This window comes from Struthio camelus, chromosome 16, assembly GCF_040807025.1.
Source record: "Struthio camelus isolate bStrCam1 chromosome 16, bStrCam1.hap1, whole genome shotgun sequence".
NCBI lineage: Eukaryota > Metazoa > Chordata > Aves > Struthioniformes > Struthionidae > Struthio > Struthio camelus.
This window is the reverse complement of record NC_090957.1, coordinates 18,637,239-18,656,090: the sequence shown is the minus strand read 5'-3', so window position 1 is coordinate 18,656,090 and position 18,852 is coordinate 18,637,239. Positions and strand designations below refer to the sequence as shown.

The 18,852-nt window shown below is 40.8% G+C and overlaps 1 protein-coding gene and 1 long non-coding RNA gene across 14 annotated transcripts in view; one reads left to right on the top strand and one right to left on the bottom strand.

Annotated features, from left to right (window-relative positions):
• The window catches only part of VMP1 (vacuole membrane protein 1), a 70,139-nt gene that overhangs the window by 34,906 nt on the left and 16,381 nt on the right, over window positions 1-18,852 (bottom strand). For all 13 annotated transcript variants that reach the window (XM_068909741.1, XM_068909738.1, XM_068909742.1 and 10 more), the window contains 2 exons: window positions 18,599-18,709; window positions 4,575-4,742 (listed from right to left, as the gene is read on the bottom strand). In XM_068909741.1, coding sequence (XP_068765842.1) covers window positions 4,575-4,742; window positions 18,599-18,709 — 279 coding nt within the window. The remainder of the gene's footprint in view (window positions 1-4,574; window positions 4,743-18,598; window positions 18,710-18,852) is intronic.
• On the top strand, window positions 4-10,341 carry LOC138061181 (uncharacterized). The gene is made up of 4 exons (XR_011134819.1): window positions 4-594; window positions 1,016-1,076; window positions 1,180-1,432; window positions 8,259-10,341. It is a non-coding gene; the product is annotated as an uncharacterized lncRNA (long non-coding RNA).

The following is an 18,852-nucleotide window of genomic DNA, read 5'->3' as shown; positions in this document are numbered from 1 at the left end:
GGAAAAACAGAGTGATTCTGATTTAGTCTTGTGTATATGCTAGAACAAGAAACGTGATACGCACAGTCCCTTAGACACTTCAGATGATTAGAAGCCATGAATATGTATCATGTTATTCCTGAAGAACTGCAAAGACCAGCTGCTTCCAAAGGTTTACTTTTACCTATCAGGACAAATTTATTCTGCTTTTAAATATAATGCAGTTGCTTTGGAACTTTACTTCCCCCCTCTCCTAGTTTAGCTAAATTCAGCTTTTCTCAACCCAGACTGCAATGCTGCAAGTCGCGCCGCCCTGCCCGGTGTCCCGGGGAGGCTGCAGCTCATCCCCACCGCAGCCAAGAGCTCTGGCCGGGCGAGCCGACGCGATCCCTGACTCAGCACAGGCTGCCCTCTCTCCCCCGCTACGTGACCCCGTGTGCCAGACACATTTGCCAGCATGTGACGGGCCTCGCTCCTGCGCAGCCCTCAAAATAACCCGGGAACCCCTCCCCTGGGCTGTCACATCGTTTGCTGGTACAGTCATAAGACTTGGTGCAACTGTTTATTAGAAGACAGCCTCAAGTTTTACTAAAGCTGTGAGCAAGGAAAATAAGGGTAAGCAAAGCTTGATCTACAGCTCTATCTCTAAAATGGAAAAAAGAAAGCCAAGAGAACCAGAGATGAAAGCATGGCTCCTTTTTCACCACAGGAAAATTATATTTGTTTTCTCAGGACATCAAATGACTCACTTCAGTCTTGTGGGTAAATGCAACTTTAACTTTACCCAAAAAAAGAAAAAAGAGTTAAGATTGAACATATGGATAAACAGAGGCTAATGAAACAGGAACTTGGATTAAACTCAAAATGGTTTAAATATAGGACAGGTAACAGCACAATAGTTGGGTGCCATGCTGGAAAAGTGCTAAAACATAGCTACATGCAGATGGCTTTTCTTTCCTGGGGTCAGGAGTGAGTAACAAAAGCTTTTCTATTCCTTTGAAGCAATGTAAAAGCTTTTCAATTTCCTTTGTTCCAGTTTGATATGCAGCTGCATACAAGGGAGAATTCCAGCTGCTGCGTATACTCCAAATCAACAGGTTGGTCTTAAATACCACTGCTCTCTGCCCTTACCCAAGGTGTTAACAATTCTCAGCATATAAAATACACAGCCTCACATGTTTATTCCCTTGTTTTCCACAGAAGAAACAAATTCAAATGAATGCAACAAGCTGAATATCATTCATCTGCCTATTTCTGGCACAAGGAAAGATAAGTCTGAAAACAGTAGCAACAACGTTTTAGAAAAATTAACTTGAGGTTATGGTCTTAGGGTGATGCAAGAACGAAAAGTCACATTGCTTCTCAAGACTCTGCCAATTTGCTTTGGCTTCATCTTGTTAACTAAGGAAGAGGTTCGCATGTGTGTACAGGACATGAACTTTCTTTAAATTGGGTAAGTCACATGCTCATCATTACAAAACATTTCAGAAGCGCAACAAAATCATATGATTTCATGTCTGCTGGAGATAGGTTCCTTAAGTGCAGAAAAAAAAAAAAGAAGCAATTAAGGGATCCAACCCAGTAACTATTTAACTGCTATTTGTAACATTAGCTGTCCACTTTCGCCAGTTAACTTTAAGTGTGAGGTTTACTCAGAGATTCCTTGGACTAACAACGAATTGGAAAAGCAAGCGCTAACCAAAATTCTTTTACACCAATACATTCAGAAAAGGAAACTGGGAAACTACTCCGCTAGAAAGAGTCTTTTAAACAGATTTTATCCTGGTCAGGACACAGGCTGCCTGTTCTGCTAATCCTGGGCAATTAAACATTTTATTCTTTCCCCCTACTTCTTGTAAAAAACATAAAAAGCTGCAATGCATTAAAAATGTAGGGCACTATTGAATTCCTCGTCCCTGCGGGATGGAAGGCTGTGAAAACTGGCATACACCTAACTAATTGTTTCTGAGAGTCCTTCTGCAGGCTAGGACTGGTGGAGCCAATTTTTATAGTGATTTAAAAAGCATCATTTTTGTTTCACCTAATAATTCCTTAGATATAGGGATATTTAATCCTAGTAACACTCATTATCAACAAAAACAGCTATCACTGACATGCAGGGGACTAGTAATGACTTTTAATCTATGAAAAAAAAAAAAGACTGTGCCTGGTTTAAGTTGGCTGAAACAGCCATTAATGTTTTTGTGAACTGAATCAAACCCCTTGTGCCGATAAAACCCCACGTTCAAACCTTGTAGGATACTTAGCCTGGGTAGCTTTATAGCCAGAGGTCTCCAAGGCCCTACTGGGACCGTCCTGCTTTCAACAGTTCACATGAAAACTTATATTACTACCACCCTCCTGTCTCCTTTCAAACAACTGAGGAGATTGGCCAGATTTCACTCTGCAGCCTCTCAGCATAATTTCACTTTACAAATCTAAAGGAAACAGGCCATCGGTGCTATTGTGGCAGTTCATCACAGGGCTCCATGTGCTGCATTAGGAGCACTTCTATGCATACCTAATAATTCTTTTTCTTTCACAGTCTATCCAGTGATTATTAAGATAAATTCAGATTTTAGATCCAATTAGAAGCTGCTGGTCCCATTAAAAAAAAGCTTTTGTGAGTTGATTCAATCATACATAGACTAGGAATTAAACTTACGTCTGATTTCAGTTCAAAAGGTGAAAATTAATTCAAATCAAAATCTTTTAGTAACTAATGTCTGCAACTCAGTATGTTATCACTTGCTTTGCTTTCTGGAAGTCACTGTTGCTTTTCAGTAAGCGGACATTTGCTTTTGGAGTGACAGAAGCAAGAGGAAGTTTCTTCAACAGCTTCCATAAAATGTGAACTGGAATTAGGACAAAAGAAACATACTGGAAGAAGCAGCAGCAGTTGCCAACTTGATTTGGCTTACAGGAAATTAGCAAGCAATGTTTATGTACTCATGAAACATTCCAAGAAAGCATAACATTACACTAGACACCACTGGTAGACGGAGGATGCTCCCAAGGGAAAAGTCAGTGGAGACAGAGTTCAGTGAAAAGGTAGCTGACAGTGAATTCTAAGACAAGAGGAAAGAAAGGGGGAAAGAATACAAAACAGTCTGGCTTGGTTATATTCCCCTGTCTTTTCCCCCAGCCTGATCCAACAAATGCATCTCAAATGAAAGATGGAAGGTACCGTTTGCTCTCCCTCGGAGCTCTTTACCGCTTGGAAAGATACAAGCTTGCAATGCTTGCAATTGTATTAATTCATTTCTAAACTACTTAATTCTCAGAGTTCAGTTAATTTAGGTGCCAAAGATTAAGCAATGCATGTTTACCCTGAGTTACATTTTTATTTTGCAATCTTAGAAACCTAAATGTAAATGCCATTTTTATTGCTCCAGTCTTCATTAAACAAACTTAAGCAGAAGGGTAACAGGAGGGAAATAAAAAAAAGAAGCTTGCATTTATGGTCTTATAAATACTTGTACCCAAAGTCAGTTATCTGTATCTACTCACCAAGCATTCAGGCAGTTCTGTCCTCTAATTAGATAAAGTGGATTTTAAAAGTAGTACTTTGCTTCTTGAGATAGCTGTAAGTCTGCTTTCTCTGTTAATACTTTGACTTTGGTACTGGTGTATGTTACTTAAGCCTGTAACGTGCGTAACAAACAATTTTTGTAGGAGATAGAGCTGCTAGAGTTTTAGAAGCTGCAACGACCAAAGTTGTCCTCATTTATCTTCTCATAGTATTAGAAGGTATCCAGAAGTAAAACAGCAGACATTAGATACTACGTACTTTCAAAATTTCCTCCCTGCACTTTGAATTGGACAACCAAGAATTTAACAGGTAAATCATCCATCAGAACAGGAAGTCAGTAGTAAAATCAAGTTAATTTGGCATACAGTTTTTAGCAGAGGCATCTGTGTAAACTCCATCCAAAATCATCTATATAACATGAAAAAAAATCTTAGTTGACCAAGATCCTCAAAAAAAAAAACCCTTCTATAAAAAGCTGCAGAAACAAAGGAAGTAAAATAGAAAGTAAGTTCTAATGACAAACTCTCCTAAGACCCTAACTCACTTCTTAAAAGTTAACCTGCTTTCCCTGTTTTAAGTGAAAATTTTTCCATGATGGAAACAGGCAGAGCAATAGAAATATATAAAATATATATGTGTGCAATGTACACTGTATTTAATCCAATCTATTAATGCAACCCAGAACAATGTCGCAGCTGTGATATTAGGGTCTGAATCCTTCATATGAGTAACAGCAAGTTATTTCTGGAACTCACCTTTTGCATTAAAAACCTTGAAGCATGTGAGTGTTTCCTACTGCCCTCTAGAACAACAGTCTCTCGGCAGCTGATAAAAGATGGCCTACTAATATCTATTACTTCTCTTTAAAGGATGTTAAAAGTATACAGGACTAGTACAGACAAGATGGATCAGGAAAGATACTTCATTTTGCAAATATACATATTATTGTTAGCAGTGTAGAACATCATCATTTTACTAACTTCAGCATTTTTTTGTGTATTGCTGAACACAGAAATTAAATGCATAAATTAAGATTGTATAAATGTTACAGAACAAGTCTTACCCACATGCAGGCCTCCAGCCTGACTTTTGAGATGATAGCCCATAAAGAGATGGATCCTTCAATCTCCTCCTCATCAGGGCAGATAATTTGATCCGGGTAAGGTGGCTCAGGAAAATTAACTGAGTTACATTCGTATGCAGCAAGAGTAACTGATGCTATGTGTGGACCCTAAAAAAACCACAAGTAATTTCATATATATTTAATGTTAGTTTAAACAAGAATTAAAATTAAAAGCATGTTTGTCTGTGATGCAAGGAACCTAGGTTAAAATTGGTTTAACCAGAGGTGTTTAAGTCCCACGTTAAAAGAAGTTTTGAATGACTGGGACTTCATGACATCTTACAGTGGTCCTTCTTAGCTTTTGGCTCTTTCTCCGAAAATCAGAGAAATAGTAATCCCTCAGAACGTTGCTTAATCCTTGTCCTTGTTCTATATATACAAGAAAGTGACCTTACTGCTGTTTGCTAAAGATTGTCTGAAATGTAAACCAAAACTTAAGTGTTGTTTAAATGCCATGTAAGTAGATTACGTATAGGCTCCATTTTTGCATTAAAAGATTTTTGGGATAGACCTCAAAAAACCCCCAAAACAACAAGAACACCATCAAAAAGTCTGTACAAGCATTGAAGTGCTACACACTTAAAAAGTCTGGAAGAATTGCCTATTTTAATACAAAAAAGTTAAAAATTTCAGTCTCTAGCCTGAGCATTAGATGATGTAGCTAAAAAAGAAGTCACATAACAAAAGGTTAAGCAACAAATATTGTTGGGGGGAATACTGAGTTAAACTAAGCTATTTTCATAAAGTTGCAGATTTAAATGAATTATAAATTTTCTTTATGTATAGGGCAAAAATTGCTCAAACCTTAACTTCTGCTATTAATTATTTAGTGGGTTTTGTTGTCATCTTGGGAAATATATTGTCAACATTTTTCTTCTATGTTTTTTCCCTTCAAATGAGTCACAGTTTATTAGACCAGCAAGGCAGCCTGATACCGACCCCTCTGCCCCCAAATCAAAGCTAAATTTATTACACAGAATAATGAAAGAAAGAGAAAGTATAACAGACTTCAACACTGCCATTCCCCTGCATGAGACCTCCAAAGCTTACTTGGAAATGCAGGAACCAGAGGGCCACTGCGAAGTGCCTGCTGGCTTCGTCTGCCAGTTAAAGGGGGAAATTCTAAGGCACATCTCACACCAAAGGTGCAGCTTCATTGCCTTCTCTAGGCCTACTGGGAAGACGCTTTTAGTCAGGTTCAGTCTTGTCAACGTTTCAGATCTCTCTGAAGAGAGCAGAGCACTGGATTTACATAATTACATTGATATTGCAATTTATTTAATAGCAGTGAAATAAGAGTGTTGAAAAAACAGTTATATTTTTCTGCATGACAGCTGTGACTACTGTTGTCATATGTAAACAGCTCAAAATAAAGCTATTAATCTGTCGTGCCCAACTGGTACTCTGATACCAAGCACACTCTTATTTATTCCGTGTTACTTTGTAGGAGATTAATTCAAAGTGCATTGAGAAATATTTCGATTTCTATGAAGATATATGATGCAGCATATTGACATGATAAATTAGACACAGTCTCTCAAAAAAAAATAAAAATCAAAGACTCATTAAAATAGAACTAAAAAAGGGAGGTCCAGAAGTTGATACACAAAGAGTGATCGTCATATGGAAGGGAGAACAAAGAACAGATGAATGAAAAAATGACTAATACTATAGACCCTCCTATAGGTCTTAATGGCAATGGACTCCTTTTTAGTACTTGTAGGAAGACTGTGCCTGTCCCAAACAGCATCATCTCTAAATAAGGCATTCCCATTTTAGTCATAGGGGGCAGAAGCAAAGAGAGAGTAGAGACTTTCTTAAAATTGTAGAGTACCTTTATAGTACACCTGCGGACCTCTTTCACCAGCACACTTCAAGGGGATTTAATTCTCTCCCCTGCTCCTCCCCCCTCTCTCCTGATCCACTAGCTAACTTGGGACAAAAACAAATCTCTCGAGCCATCTTCCTCAAGTTACGGTTTCCAGCTGCAGAAACAGGCAACAAAATTCTCTCGAATGGGAAATTTGCATGGAGGAAATCCCCACCTATGTGAGTTGTAAATGCCCATTTCCTACGGTCCCCAGAGGGTGAGATCGTTGCCAAAGTAGTGCGAGATACGGTGTACGAATCAAGAAGTATGATTTTTCAGTTCCACAAAATTCGGAAGACCTACCATGCTACAGTATAACTACAGCCAGCTGTGATGGGAGACTGTTAGTTTCAGTTTTACAATAGTAAGAGACGAATATAATTGCTACTGTAGTAAGGCCCCCACCCCCTTGCACAGTTTCAGTGATAGCGTTACCAGCATTTCTTTTCAAAAGGCACGCAAGCCGCATAAGGAGGATGGTACACTCTCAGGAGAGGAGGACCTCAGTTTTAGTCCAGCAAGCACTTGCAAAACGCCTATCAGCAACTGCTGCCTGAACAGCAATCCCCTCCTGCTTTGCAGGAGCTGCTGGCCACAAACAGTTTCTCACTGTTGGCATCCTTGAAATGGCTTAATGGTCTCAAAACAGGCTCTGCTATTAAAAGAGCTCTCCCCCGGTCTTGACAAACGTCTGCAAAAGGAAAAAATTTTACAGCAAATAGCAGCCAATGGAAAAAAAGGCATTTCACAAAGCAGCTGTAAACGGCCAACAAGCCACCTGAAGATTAAGCCAATTGAACATAATTCTTCCATTGCAATGTAAACAATTCTATAATGGAAAAAAAAAAGTTGGAGTTATGGAACCCACAGAAGCCACATTTTAACTGGAATAAGAAACAGAACATAAACGGTTCGTTTAGAGTGATAAAGCGTGGAGTAGGAGAACTTGGAGCCAGCCAGAGGAGAGCCGAGCCATGGCCTGTCCTCCCGCAGCAGAGCCCAGCTGTCCCACGAGTCGACCGGACACCACCTCACAGCTTGGAGCCCACGTGCTACGTTTCTGACATCTGCTTTTGTTCTAGTTCGGCCCTGAAAGCTTGCGCGGAACGTTATACTTTCACAAAGCCATAGTTACCGAGCACCTCACAAAACAGTAGTTGGCCAAATAGGACCATGGTTGCAACGGGAAGGGCAGGGGGGGAAAGGAGGGAGAAGAGTGGGAGGGTCTCTGGATGTTCAGCAATAAAGACGGTTTAACTTGGAGTAGAACAGGGAAGGAACTTCAAATGGGTGCTCAGTGCCACCTCTGGAAAATCCCAGCTGATAGAGGCTCAGGTGGTTTCCTTATACTCCTGCCTGAGTCAGAAGGACTAAGTCACAGATAACTTTTTAATCCCCTTTGCAAACAATACCTTAGCCCCATCTCACTCTCCTCCTCCACTCTGAGCCACAGTAAATACTCAGCGTTGGACAGTTTTCCCTTTCTTTGCTCAGTTTGTTTCAACCACTTGAGGAAAACTAAGATACCCCTTCCTTGAACCCTGCTGCAGCTCTACCTTTAAAAAAGGCATTTGCAAAACTACTTCAAACTCTGTCACACCAGACAACAAACACTAAAACCAGCCAGTTTAGCAGCTACTGCTCGCCAAACCAGGAAGAGTTGTCCAAATTCAAGACATGTAAGATCCTGAACACCAAACTATCTTTCCCACACCCTCCTCCAAATGATTGTTTTTTTCCTTTTTTAATTGCAGGAGGCACTAACAGGGGCTAGCACAGAAGAAATTGAGAAATATTCTGCTGACTCGGGCGAGGAACATTTGCTTGCCACGACTGACGACCAGCAGGAGCCTGTGGTTAGGCTGGAATGCGATTTGTTAGAAATATCTGTACAATTTACCAATCAAACAAGACAAGAGCTGGTCATCAAGAACAACTCAACATAAATCTATTTTCTGGCAAAAGTAATTTAGGGGGGTTTGGAAATCCCTATCTACACAACCCTAATATCTTATAGAAGGCATCCTTGAACTCTTGAACTCACAGGCCGTCAATGAATTTTTAGTTCAGAGACTTGAAGTCATCCGATTTAGAGGCCACACACTGTTACTCCTTAGAAGCAAGTCACCTGAAATGCTGTATTCTGGAATTTCTGCAAAGCTTAGCATTTTATTTATAGATTATGCTTGGACTGTTATAAATCATGCTTGGAAAATCATCAATGGAAGTAGAAAAAAATCAGCAGGCATATGTAAAATAAAGAAGTTGAGTAAAAACTTTAAGAACATGTCAACATGTATAAAATTGCAGCAGGAAAAAAAGGAAAAGTGACTGAAAAACCAATCAAAAGCAAGTGATATTTTCACATTATTAATCATTTTGTGCATCTAGACAGAAAAAATTAAAGCTGTAAGCAAACTCCATATTAAATGTTGTTTTTTCACATACCCCTTCGCATAACATTCATCCCACTGAATTGATACTAGCACAAGAACAACTACATCTAATTTTAACATCTTATATTTGGGGAAGATATAATTTTAGATTGGCTCTGATTTAGAAATATTTCACAAAGAAAAGTGATACGTCTGCCAGCACTGAATTCGCTGCTGAGCCTAATGCACTAAAAATCTGTTTTCCTCCATGGACACACAACTTTTTACACTGGGTTCAAGACTCAGCCCTTCCACAGGGGGGAAAAACATATCATTCCATATTTAATTAAGATAAATTAGAAAAACAAAAGCTTGCTTCTCATGGGAAACATTCTGCAAGCGTTCCCCCAGGCTGCGACTCATCTCATACTTATCTATGAAGTCATTACACCTCTCAAGAAAGCAACGTCAAATCACAGCACCTTTTTATCTTCAGGAGCAGTGGACAACTACCCACAAAGAAAACTGCTCTGTGATTACAAGGCAAAAGCTGGATCTGGAGGTGGCTGGTAAATACGTCAATCTAGTCTGTCTGTTATGAGAAATTAAAGTGTCTCATGATTTTATATAGTGTCTGGTATGAAGTACAGGCTGTAAAATGGAGGCTCCGAATGAAGAAGGAGCCTATACCTAGAGCATCCTCAAGTGACACAAACATGCACCAAGTGGCTAGGGCTAGTTTTAGCACACCACTGTAGCATTTCAAGCTAGGTATTAATTTTACGATCATGTGTCTGCTAGCAAGTGTCTATTCCCGCTTCAGTCAAGTCTTGCCCCACTGCGCAGAGCTGGTGGAAATTCCAAGCGATGAGCAACAAGCTCTGAATATGACTGAACTAGAGTCACCAGGGGAGCAGGCACGTGGTGTCACCAAATGCACAACAGGGCCACATGGCTACTTTGAAGAGTAGCATGCAAAGCAGACCTTTTATAAGGCTATATGCCCAGGCTACTTTCTATAGGAGCACACAGACGCAGGTCAGGAAAAGGCACAACTGGAAGAATCTAATTTCGTACTCTGGGGCTGACAGAGGACAAAAATAATCTGTGAGCATCCTCTCCTGGCCCTTCCCTGGCCACTAGCTTATTATTACGGAGAACTAAATCACAGTATCTATTCAAATGGACACCAGTAGCGATGATTGCCTTTAATGCCTCCCGTTAAGAGTTCATCTTGCCCTGTCATCATTACTTTCAGCCTGTTCATGGACACAGTGAGGTGAATGTTCAGGCTGCACAAGAAAGGTTTCCTTGCCACTTGCTGCTCTGCTGCTAACATGGCCTCCCAGTAGAGTTACGCAACAGAGTCAGTGACAAGGAAAACAAGAGCAGATTATGAAAAAAAGGTGTCAACATCTGAAAGGTGAAGTCCATCAGCCTTTAAAAGGAAGAAGATAGCATACTAAGCATCTTACCAACTTCTCAGTTTGGTACACATTCAGATCACTACTGCTGGCCAGGATGCTCAACACAGCTGAAATATGAATACATCAGCTTTTCGCAGACTTCTGAAAAGTCAAAGCAAGGTAGCTAACCCTGCACAGATGTAGGTGCTTCTTATTAGCTGTTTATTACCACAGCTTCAGCTTTAGATAAGCTGTCCAGCCTCTGACGTACACACTTCCAGCAGCATCGAGGGCCATATATGGAGCTCACAGTCACACCGTGCAGGGCTCTGACTCATGAGGTCCGGCAATTCATGGTGGGGCAATATGGGAGGTTATTGCTTCCAGCTGTCCCACCAGCCCCTCTGCCGGCGATTACCACCCTTGTAGCAGGACAGCCTTACTGGCAGTGTCTGCTCTGCCGTTGCCAGGCTCGCACCCAACAGAGCTTAGACCACCGCTGACTCAATTCGTGTAGCCTACCAGACTGAACAGGGGCTTGGAGCTCAGCTCACGCTCGCTCACAGACTCAGCTGCGGCAGTCAAAGAGATTACTGCCTCTGTTTTAATCCAACAGGATGTAAACCAGAGGCACTGGTTTCATTCTCTGTATGTACCTACTGGTATTTGACACATACAACAGCAATGAATGCACTTAAAGGGATTTAGACTTTAAATGAACTTTTTTTCCCTAGAAATACTGTTTTTAGTCCCAGGGTTTTTTTTTTTTTAAATACAAAGAAGCCACTGAAAGATTCAAGAAGCAGCCAGGTTACATACCTAATCTGGCAACACTGCAGAGTTAATCCACGGGACCCTTGCAGCTCATCAGTGCCCTATCAGTGTAAGAGCAGAGCAGAACCCATGCGAACACTAAGCAGGAGTTCCCATCAAGAGATGGCAAGCAGAAGTGACTTCTTTAAGTTACATGTTGATTCAAGTATTCCAGGATGTTTCAGCTCATTGTAAAAACCTTAGGACAGCTAGAGGAAGTAGGTTTAAAGGCATGAAGGAAACAAATGAAGGAGTCAAACAATCCTCATATAGACAGGCTCCATTTCAACTTATTTTAGAAAAAATTTTCTGTCTTCTGCACCCACCATGTGTTTTTCTTTCAATCGTCTGAACAACTCAAGAGCAGTAAGCTGATCATTGATGTGAGGCTCAGCTGTTCTTTATTTCATTTGTTTCGGGCTTGCGAGCTGACACGTGAAGAACGAGAGGGCCTGGCGACGAACACCTCGCTTCCCAGAGGATCCCGAGCCGGGAAGGGGCAGGGAGGGCGCAGCTCTCCCGCCGGGCGGAGGGCAGCTCTGCTTTTGTTTCCCACATTTCCCTTTACTCACAGAACCCATCACTTTCTGAATTATGCATATTTACTTTGAATGATTCACGTGAAAAGGGCAAAACTCCTGCAGCTGACAGTGAGGAAAATATTTGTGACTTTAATCCAGGAGTAAATTGGGGGGGAGGGGGGAAGAGAGAGAACAAGCTCTGCGCATTTCCAAATTATTACGTATACTTCAGAAAACTGGAGCAAGCCTTATTTCCTGACTTTTTTCTTCCTCCCCAAACACTTGCGTAATTTTATCACGAGACTCCTTACAAGCTCAGCGCCTGCAACCAAACAACTACCAAGGAATCACATGTGGTTGGAAAAAAAAAAGAAAATTTTCACTAGTCCTGGCTGGAAAAGGGGTGTGTGGTTGTTTTTTTTAATGATTTACACCGACACCATTTTTTGGAAAAGTCAGCAGGCTCATTGTTTGCACAAGGTGTCCGGATTTTCGATTGTCAGCTTCTAACCTAAACTCAGTTCACACAGGGCCAAAGACGCGGCTCATTTCAGCCGCTAGCTAGCACGCTTCTGGGAGGCCGGAGCGTGACCTCTCACCAAAGCCAAATCCTGCAACCAATTCAGAACCCAAGTGAGACATTGAACCCTCAAGCCCAGCCAAGCCCAAAACGCCTCTGTAAACCCAGAGCTGTCAAAAGTGACACCGACTTTTCTATTCGCTTCTCTTTAAAGGCAGTTTTCTGTTCTTTTTGCATCGCCTGAGCTTATTGCCCTGCTCGCTCTCCCTCTGCTACAGGGCACTCCAGTAAGAGTTCAGTGACAAACCTCACACGCTACAGTCCCAAAAAAAATTCAAACTCTTTCTTTGACCTCCGCACACAAAACATTCCTATTGTACCTCACGTTTCCTGTTTGTGCTGCTCCGTGACCAGGCTCCCAATGGAAACCTCCTCAGCCGTTGCTCCACTTGGCTCTATTAGCAAGCAAGCGGAGACTCATATTTGAAAAATAAAAACACAAACAAAACGCAAACAGCCAAAGTCAGCTTCGCACTTTTGCCCGGCAAGGAATTTGCTTCCATTCATCCCCTAACATGAGGGATTACAAAACAGATCATACGCAGAAGGGGCCTTTATTATCCGTTTCTCGCACCAGACTTTTTGATAGACATTTGTTTGCCTCGGTCGCATCTTTTGCGATCCGTTTGCCAGAGCTGAACTGAAACCAAATCACGAGGCGGCACGCAGCGCGCGACACGGACACGGCGGCGGTGGCGGCGCGCTCCCAAGGAGGCTCCACCTAGCGTCGCCCGCGCCGCCGCCAGCCTGGCCGCCGGCGGCTCACGCCGCGGCTCGCTCGCCCTGTTGCGCCGCGTACCAGCCAACGGGGCGCTCCGCCACGTTCAGACGCGAGAAACTCGCAAGTTATCCTCAGGCGTTTTCTGCCAATTAGGTGATTCATGCCGTTTATGTTTTAATGTACCAGCAATATAAGAGAAAACATCTCAGGACTAAGGGGAGAAGAAAAAAAAAAAAAAAAAGCTGCACGTGGCTAAGAAGAGTATTTAGAGTTGTTAATCATGATAGTTTTATTTCCTGCAGAACCACATCATGATTACTATTTTTAAAGTGCAGTTTTTAAAAGAACTGTGCAAAATCTTTAATGGACGTTGGGCAAACAAGCCAGCAGACTTGTTTTGAAAGGTGTCTGAATAAAAAGGATTCTTGGAAGAGCGGCCTGCTTCCACATTTCTGCGTTGAAGACCTACTGTATGCCAACTCTTAAGCTCCGTGCCACTTTGTGGCAAGTGAGAGAATTGTCTCCCAAAAAGCCATGTCAAATTTTACATTTTCTGCTGGCTAAAGCTAAGGAAGCAGCATTAAATTAGGAACCAGTGCAGCAGACAGCGTTCAGACCCTTTAATATACAGGAAGTTTCTGAGTCGCAGAAATAGCGATAAAAAGCCTATGATTGAACTAACAAAGTTAACTTCTGCCTCTGACACCGAGATGTACTCGGTATCCAGTGCATCCAGTATCCAGATGTACCCAGTGACCAACAAAATCCAAATCAGACACTCTATTAACGAGGACTGTACCATTCCCCCAAACTGAGGTTAGTTTAGACTGGAAAACGTCCTTCAAACAAAACTGCCATTTCCAAATGCTCTCCGCTCAGCTAAGCCCAGGATCTCTCTTGGAAGTTGAATTCACGCCACTCCAAAAAGCAACAGGCAGGAGAGGTTTTGAAGGATCCAGACAAATAACTGCGTTCAACACTGGAAAAACATCTAACCAGCCAGGGAAAGCAAACAGCCAGAGTCATTCATATACTGGATCTATTGCATAACTGCTTCTAATGCTGATTTGCCCAGCTAATGGGCTGTACTTACAAATAGGCTGATACGAATACATTTGTATGCACTACATAGAGGGCTCTACTTAAAAAAAAGATGCACCTGCGTCAGAGCTGAAGCAGCTTGGGTGCACTGTACGAGCAGGTGCCTGCACGCTCGCGGTTCCTGAACCCATGGGCCCGTAGCGCAGAGACACTACTGCAAGCATCAACAGGACTTTGGCAACACACGGCTGGGCCGAGAGCGTTGCTCTCCGAGCAGGTAATTGCGTTCCCAACAATCGCACTGTACATAAAGGTTCAGAACGAGCAATTAATTACAAGTAATTTTAAAACACTTACTGAAACTCTATTCTCTAGTGCCTATAAACCCAGACACTAATGCAGAAGAGGATTTTTTTTAAACTTTTAATTTCTTTGAATCAATAGAAGAATAAGTTTTATCATAATGAGGACATGTAATTAAGGTATATGGAGCATGCAAAGTAAATATCCATTCATTTAAGAGTTAATATAGTGAGGCCCCCACTTATTCTGTGGCATTTCTTCTTTCAGAGGCAGCTGTCGCACAATTAACAAATAAAATTAGCTTTAAAATCCTCTTTTGGCAAGCTGGAGAGCTAATTGCACTGCTACCAGATGGGCTAAATCCAGAATACTATTCTGAAATAATTTAGTTTTAAAAATTACTCTTAATCACGCCTCAAAACTATCCGACGTTATACTCCCTTCCACACGTCATTCTCAAACTGAGGAGATATTAAAGACTTAACTGATAATATACTGCATATGATAATACACTATATATACTGTGGCATATCAGTGCTACATCTATAGCATATTACATATACATACTGTTGACGCTGCTGTATGGGTGAGAATATTAGCAGTTCTGGTACTTAAAATGGCAACACTCCGTTAGAGCAATAAACCTGTGTTTTTACACTCCCAGTGCCATCTAGTGGCTACACAGCCACACGTAGTCCACCAAGTCAGGAACCACTCAGCGTCCCGAAACGCGTTCAGTGTCCTGAAAGCGTAACTGTTCTGAATATACAGTCCATGCTAATCACTAAAATTTGCATAGAAGGGGGAAAAAAAAAAAGCATCCTTGCTTCTCTTTCCTACCACTCTCACTGCCTTACCGAACTCCCTCAGCGTAGCAGAAGCGCTCTTATCTCTGTTACGTATTAAAGCAAACAGCTACGTATTTCTCCTGTATTGACACGCAGAAGATGTTGACGGTAGAGTTTTATTACATTTTATCCCGTAACATCTTCTAATTATTCAATAGAATCTATTTTGTCTGTCTTCCCCAACAAAGTTGTATGAAGCCTTGCCTCTTGACTTAAGTCATTGATGGAACTGGGTTATTCTCCGTCTCTCTATACCAGCACTCCAGATAAAATGTGAGTAACCAAAAAAATGTCATTACAGAGAGAATCACCATTTTAAATTGTAAAGGCAGGACTGCCTGAGCAGTCTGAAACCCATGACAGCCTTAGCAATTTAGGTAGGTCGTCAGACGAATAGGGCCAGAACTCTTAAGGGCTGGGGTGGGAGGGACCACACCGCCACACTGTAGAAATAAAATTGCAAAGAGAACCAAGCCTCCACAGCTCTGAAGTTAGCTAAGACAGACGTTACCTTAATGAAATCTTCTTTCCAAAAGTACAGGAGCATCGTTGATGCATCTAACACAAATTTTCAAACAAGTCATAAGCCAAGAGCAGCCATCAGCCTAGGAAGCTTAATTACCTTCAGAGCATAACAAGTCTAGCGCAGAAAATGAACGCTACCCCGGGAGCCTTAAAGACTTAAATGCTTAAAGTCTCACTACATTGTTAAGTCTCACTACATTTTGGCTTTTTTGAAAGACAAAATATTCGCAATTTGTTTTTATCGGCTCAAGAACACTCCAGGATGCAGATCAGAACTGAGACAAGGGATGCTATCTGCCTATCAACTGACAGTGGTGTTAGCCACATGCTTGCAACCAGTAAACTCTTTTCTAAAGTCTTAGAACAGAAGATTACAATATACAACCTCTTCTCCACTGTAAAGGGTTGGAATGAACCAAAAATAGAGGCTCATTAAGTATAAACTTAAGTTTGGTCTAGAAGATGATGGACTCTTTGAGGACGCCTTTTTGTTAGAAAGGGTGAAGAGTCCACAATAACACCTTCACTAACACTATTAAACTAAGTTTCTTTTCTTAGGTGATGCTCCTTCACTTAATGTTTTGGTGACTGTTCACCTATTGCTTCTCCTAGGCAGCCACTGAAAATTATATTGAGAACTAAGCCATTAGAGAGGTTATATTTTATATCTACATTAATTTAATGTCAGGTCAGGAAATGGCATAAATATATCCACTAGATTCACATACTTCACAGGAAAAACTTGAATAAAGTTTCATAACATTTCATTTGTTTCCTATCAAAATAATTTGGAACTATTTAAACATCTGAATTTTTAAATCCAGAGTAAAAGAAAGGTCCGTTCATTCTACCTTCTTTTACAAAAAAAGAGTTATGCTGTCTTCTAAGGCTTCTTTATGTGACAAAATCATCCTCAGTAGGCTATGGTATAAAATGACAACACTCTTGCTAATCTGCATCAAACCAGTGTACAACAAAGTAGCATAACCCACTTCCAAATGCAGTTTAGGAACGGTGAACAACATTTCTTATTTACTAGATTTTTGATGCAACATGCATAAAAATTAAGAATAAGAACTGTAGGATGAACCCTCTACAGTGATCCAAAGAGGATGCCTAGATATATGGTATCTTTAATTAGAGGAAGTCTTAAGCTGGCTCCTACTAGTTGATAGCCTAAGAAAATTTGAAAAAAAGCAGAGCAAGATGAAAATTTGTTATTTAAACCGTTTCCTGCTTGCTGACTGAAATCACGATTAACTGCAGCAAATCTGATTGCAGTTGCTTTGCTTTCTCTTCCTCTCTCTGCGCCCCTGCTGAGCCAGTGATCCCACCCTGCTGAATTCTCACTCCCACCCTGGGCTGACAGAGTGCCCCAACTGAGTTTCTGAGCGTGACTCCACCCCAGGCATCCCTCCAGGCTGGCTTGCCTCTCCTGTAACACGGGGCTCCTCGGCCCAGGACAGATGATTTTGGCTGATTTGCCCTGCCACCCAGCCCATGTCTCTTGCTCTCCTTAAGCTTTTTACAATGTAGTCTCTGCAAGCCAGAAAGATCTGTAGACTGTCAGTCCACCACTGCCTATGCACTATGCAATGTTACTTGCAAAATGTTTAGACACTGTGGACTTTAACTCCATTGATTTTCCATTTTTAATCACTCAGATGGACAGCACTGTTTTGGTCTAAAAGAGTATGCATGCCTAAACTTAACATGTTTCTGCTTAGTAATATTTAAGACTTTTCCTCCACTGTGTCTAATTTAACACTTGCATGGCAAGCACACAGAATTAGGAATTATTGAATCATGGCGATGTATAATAGTCATCAGAAAAGGGCAAGCAAGAGTCTGTCTGTGCAGTTATACACTTTAACCTTTCCCCCGAAAATGCCAGAAATGCACTGTTTGGTTTACAACCATAAGATTTGCTAACAAATATCTAACCCTTTTCCTTTGACAGGAATCCCATCTTTCCATTTTACACTGTGGAAGACAATTTTTATTTTTATAGTGAGCATTTGTAAAATTCCTACAGCTAAAATTTTCAGTCAACTTTTTCTTAAATCAGAATGAAGCTGAGATTTCTTTCTCCTGTACTTTCTGCCTCCAAAGACTTTATCTCTAGTGTAGCTTCTTTCCTAAAGTACAATGCTACTGTGAATGCAGCCTATAGAGATGTCATTAGGTCTAATAGACTTTGCTCTACTGCATGGAAAAACACAAGTTTCTTGTTTCCTGTAGTGCTTTCTGTGTTATTGTTAATGATTAAAGCAGTCCTGAAAGTAAACATCTATAATTGTCCCAAATACAAGATGACAGTCGTTGCATAAACTGGTTTTAATTATTTTTGTGGCCATGAAGCCTTTTCTTAAATCCAGGACAGTGGTTTCATAAACAAGGAACTAATCCAATGGCCAAAAGCAAAACACACCCAAACATTTCCCTGACTTTCCCAGCTAACAAAGTTGAAATAAACAACATAATCTCTATGTTGTTCTGAATTTCTATTATTTTACCTTTGCAGCCAAACATTTTTCCTTGTTATTATTTTTAAAGCAAAATGAATGCAAACTGACCTTTACAATAGCTGCCTATTTAGAAGTTTCGGCTAGAAAAAAAGATCATTTTAAGTTACCAAAAGAAAGAATATGCTGAAAAATTCTTAATGTAAACATTTGAGCTGCACATATTACATGTTTTATTTAATACATACAGATCTTGACTCACTGTTTCAAAGTAAGGATTAACAGCATGCTTCTATCCACAGCTCAACATAAACATAGGATACAAAACAAGGTTACACAGCATAGAAGAAAAACAGCATTCAGTAGAGCACAGATGCATTACACTAAGTAGTTTTTTCTCAATTCAGAAGTACTTAATATTTAGGTCTTACAGAAAACTAAATGCAAGAATTATAATACTCAGTTCAGAAAGAACACAGGGTGAAAGTTTCCTTACCAAATAGAGCAGAAAGGTGTGAAGACCTGTTCCAAGTCCGACAGAGGACAGAATGCCCAATCCTACCCAGTAGGCACACCAGAAGAACTTTTTCTCCATATATCGCACATACTGAAAAAGAAAGTTATAAAAGGGAGGGGGGAAAAAAAAAAAAAATGATTAAAGCTACAAACTAATCCAGATAGTTGCCTGGATTATAATAGCTGAAGCAGAATCCTAGATAGTTCTACTTGCAATTTATTACAATTACAGTA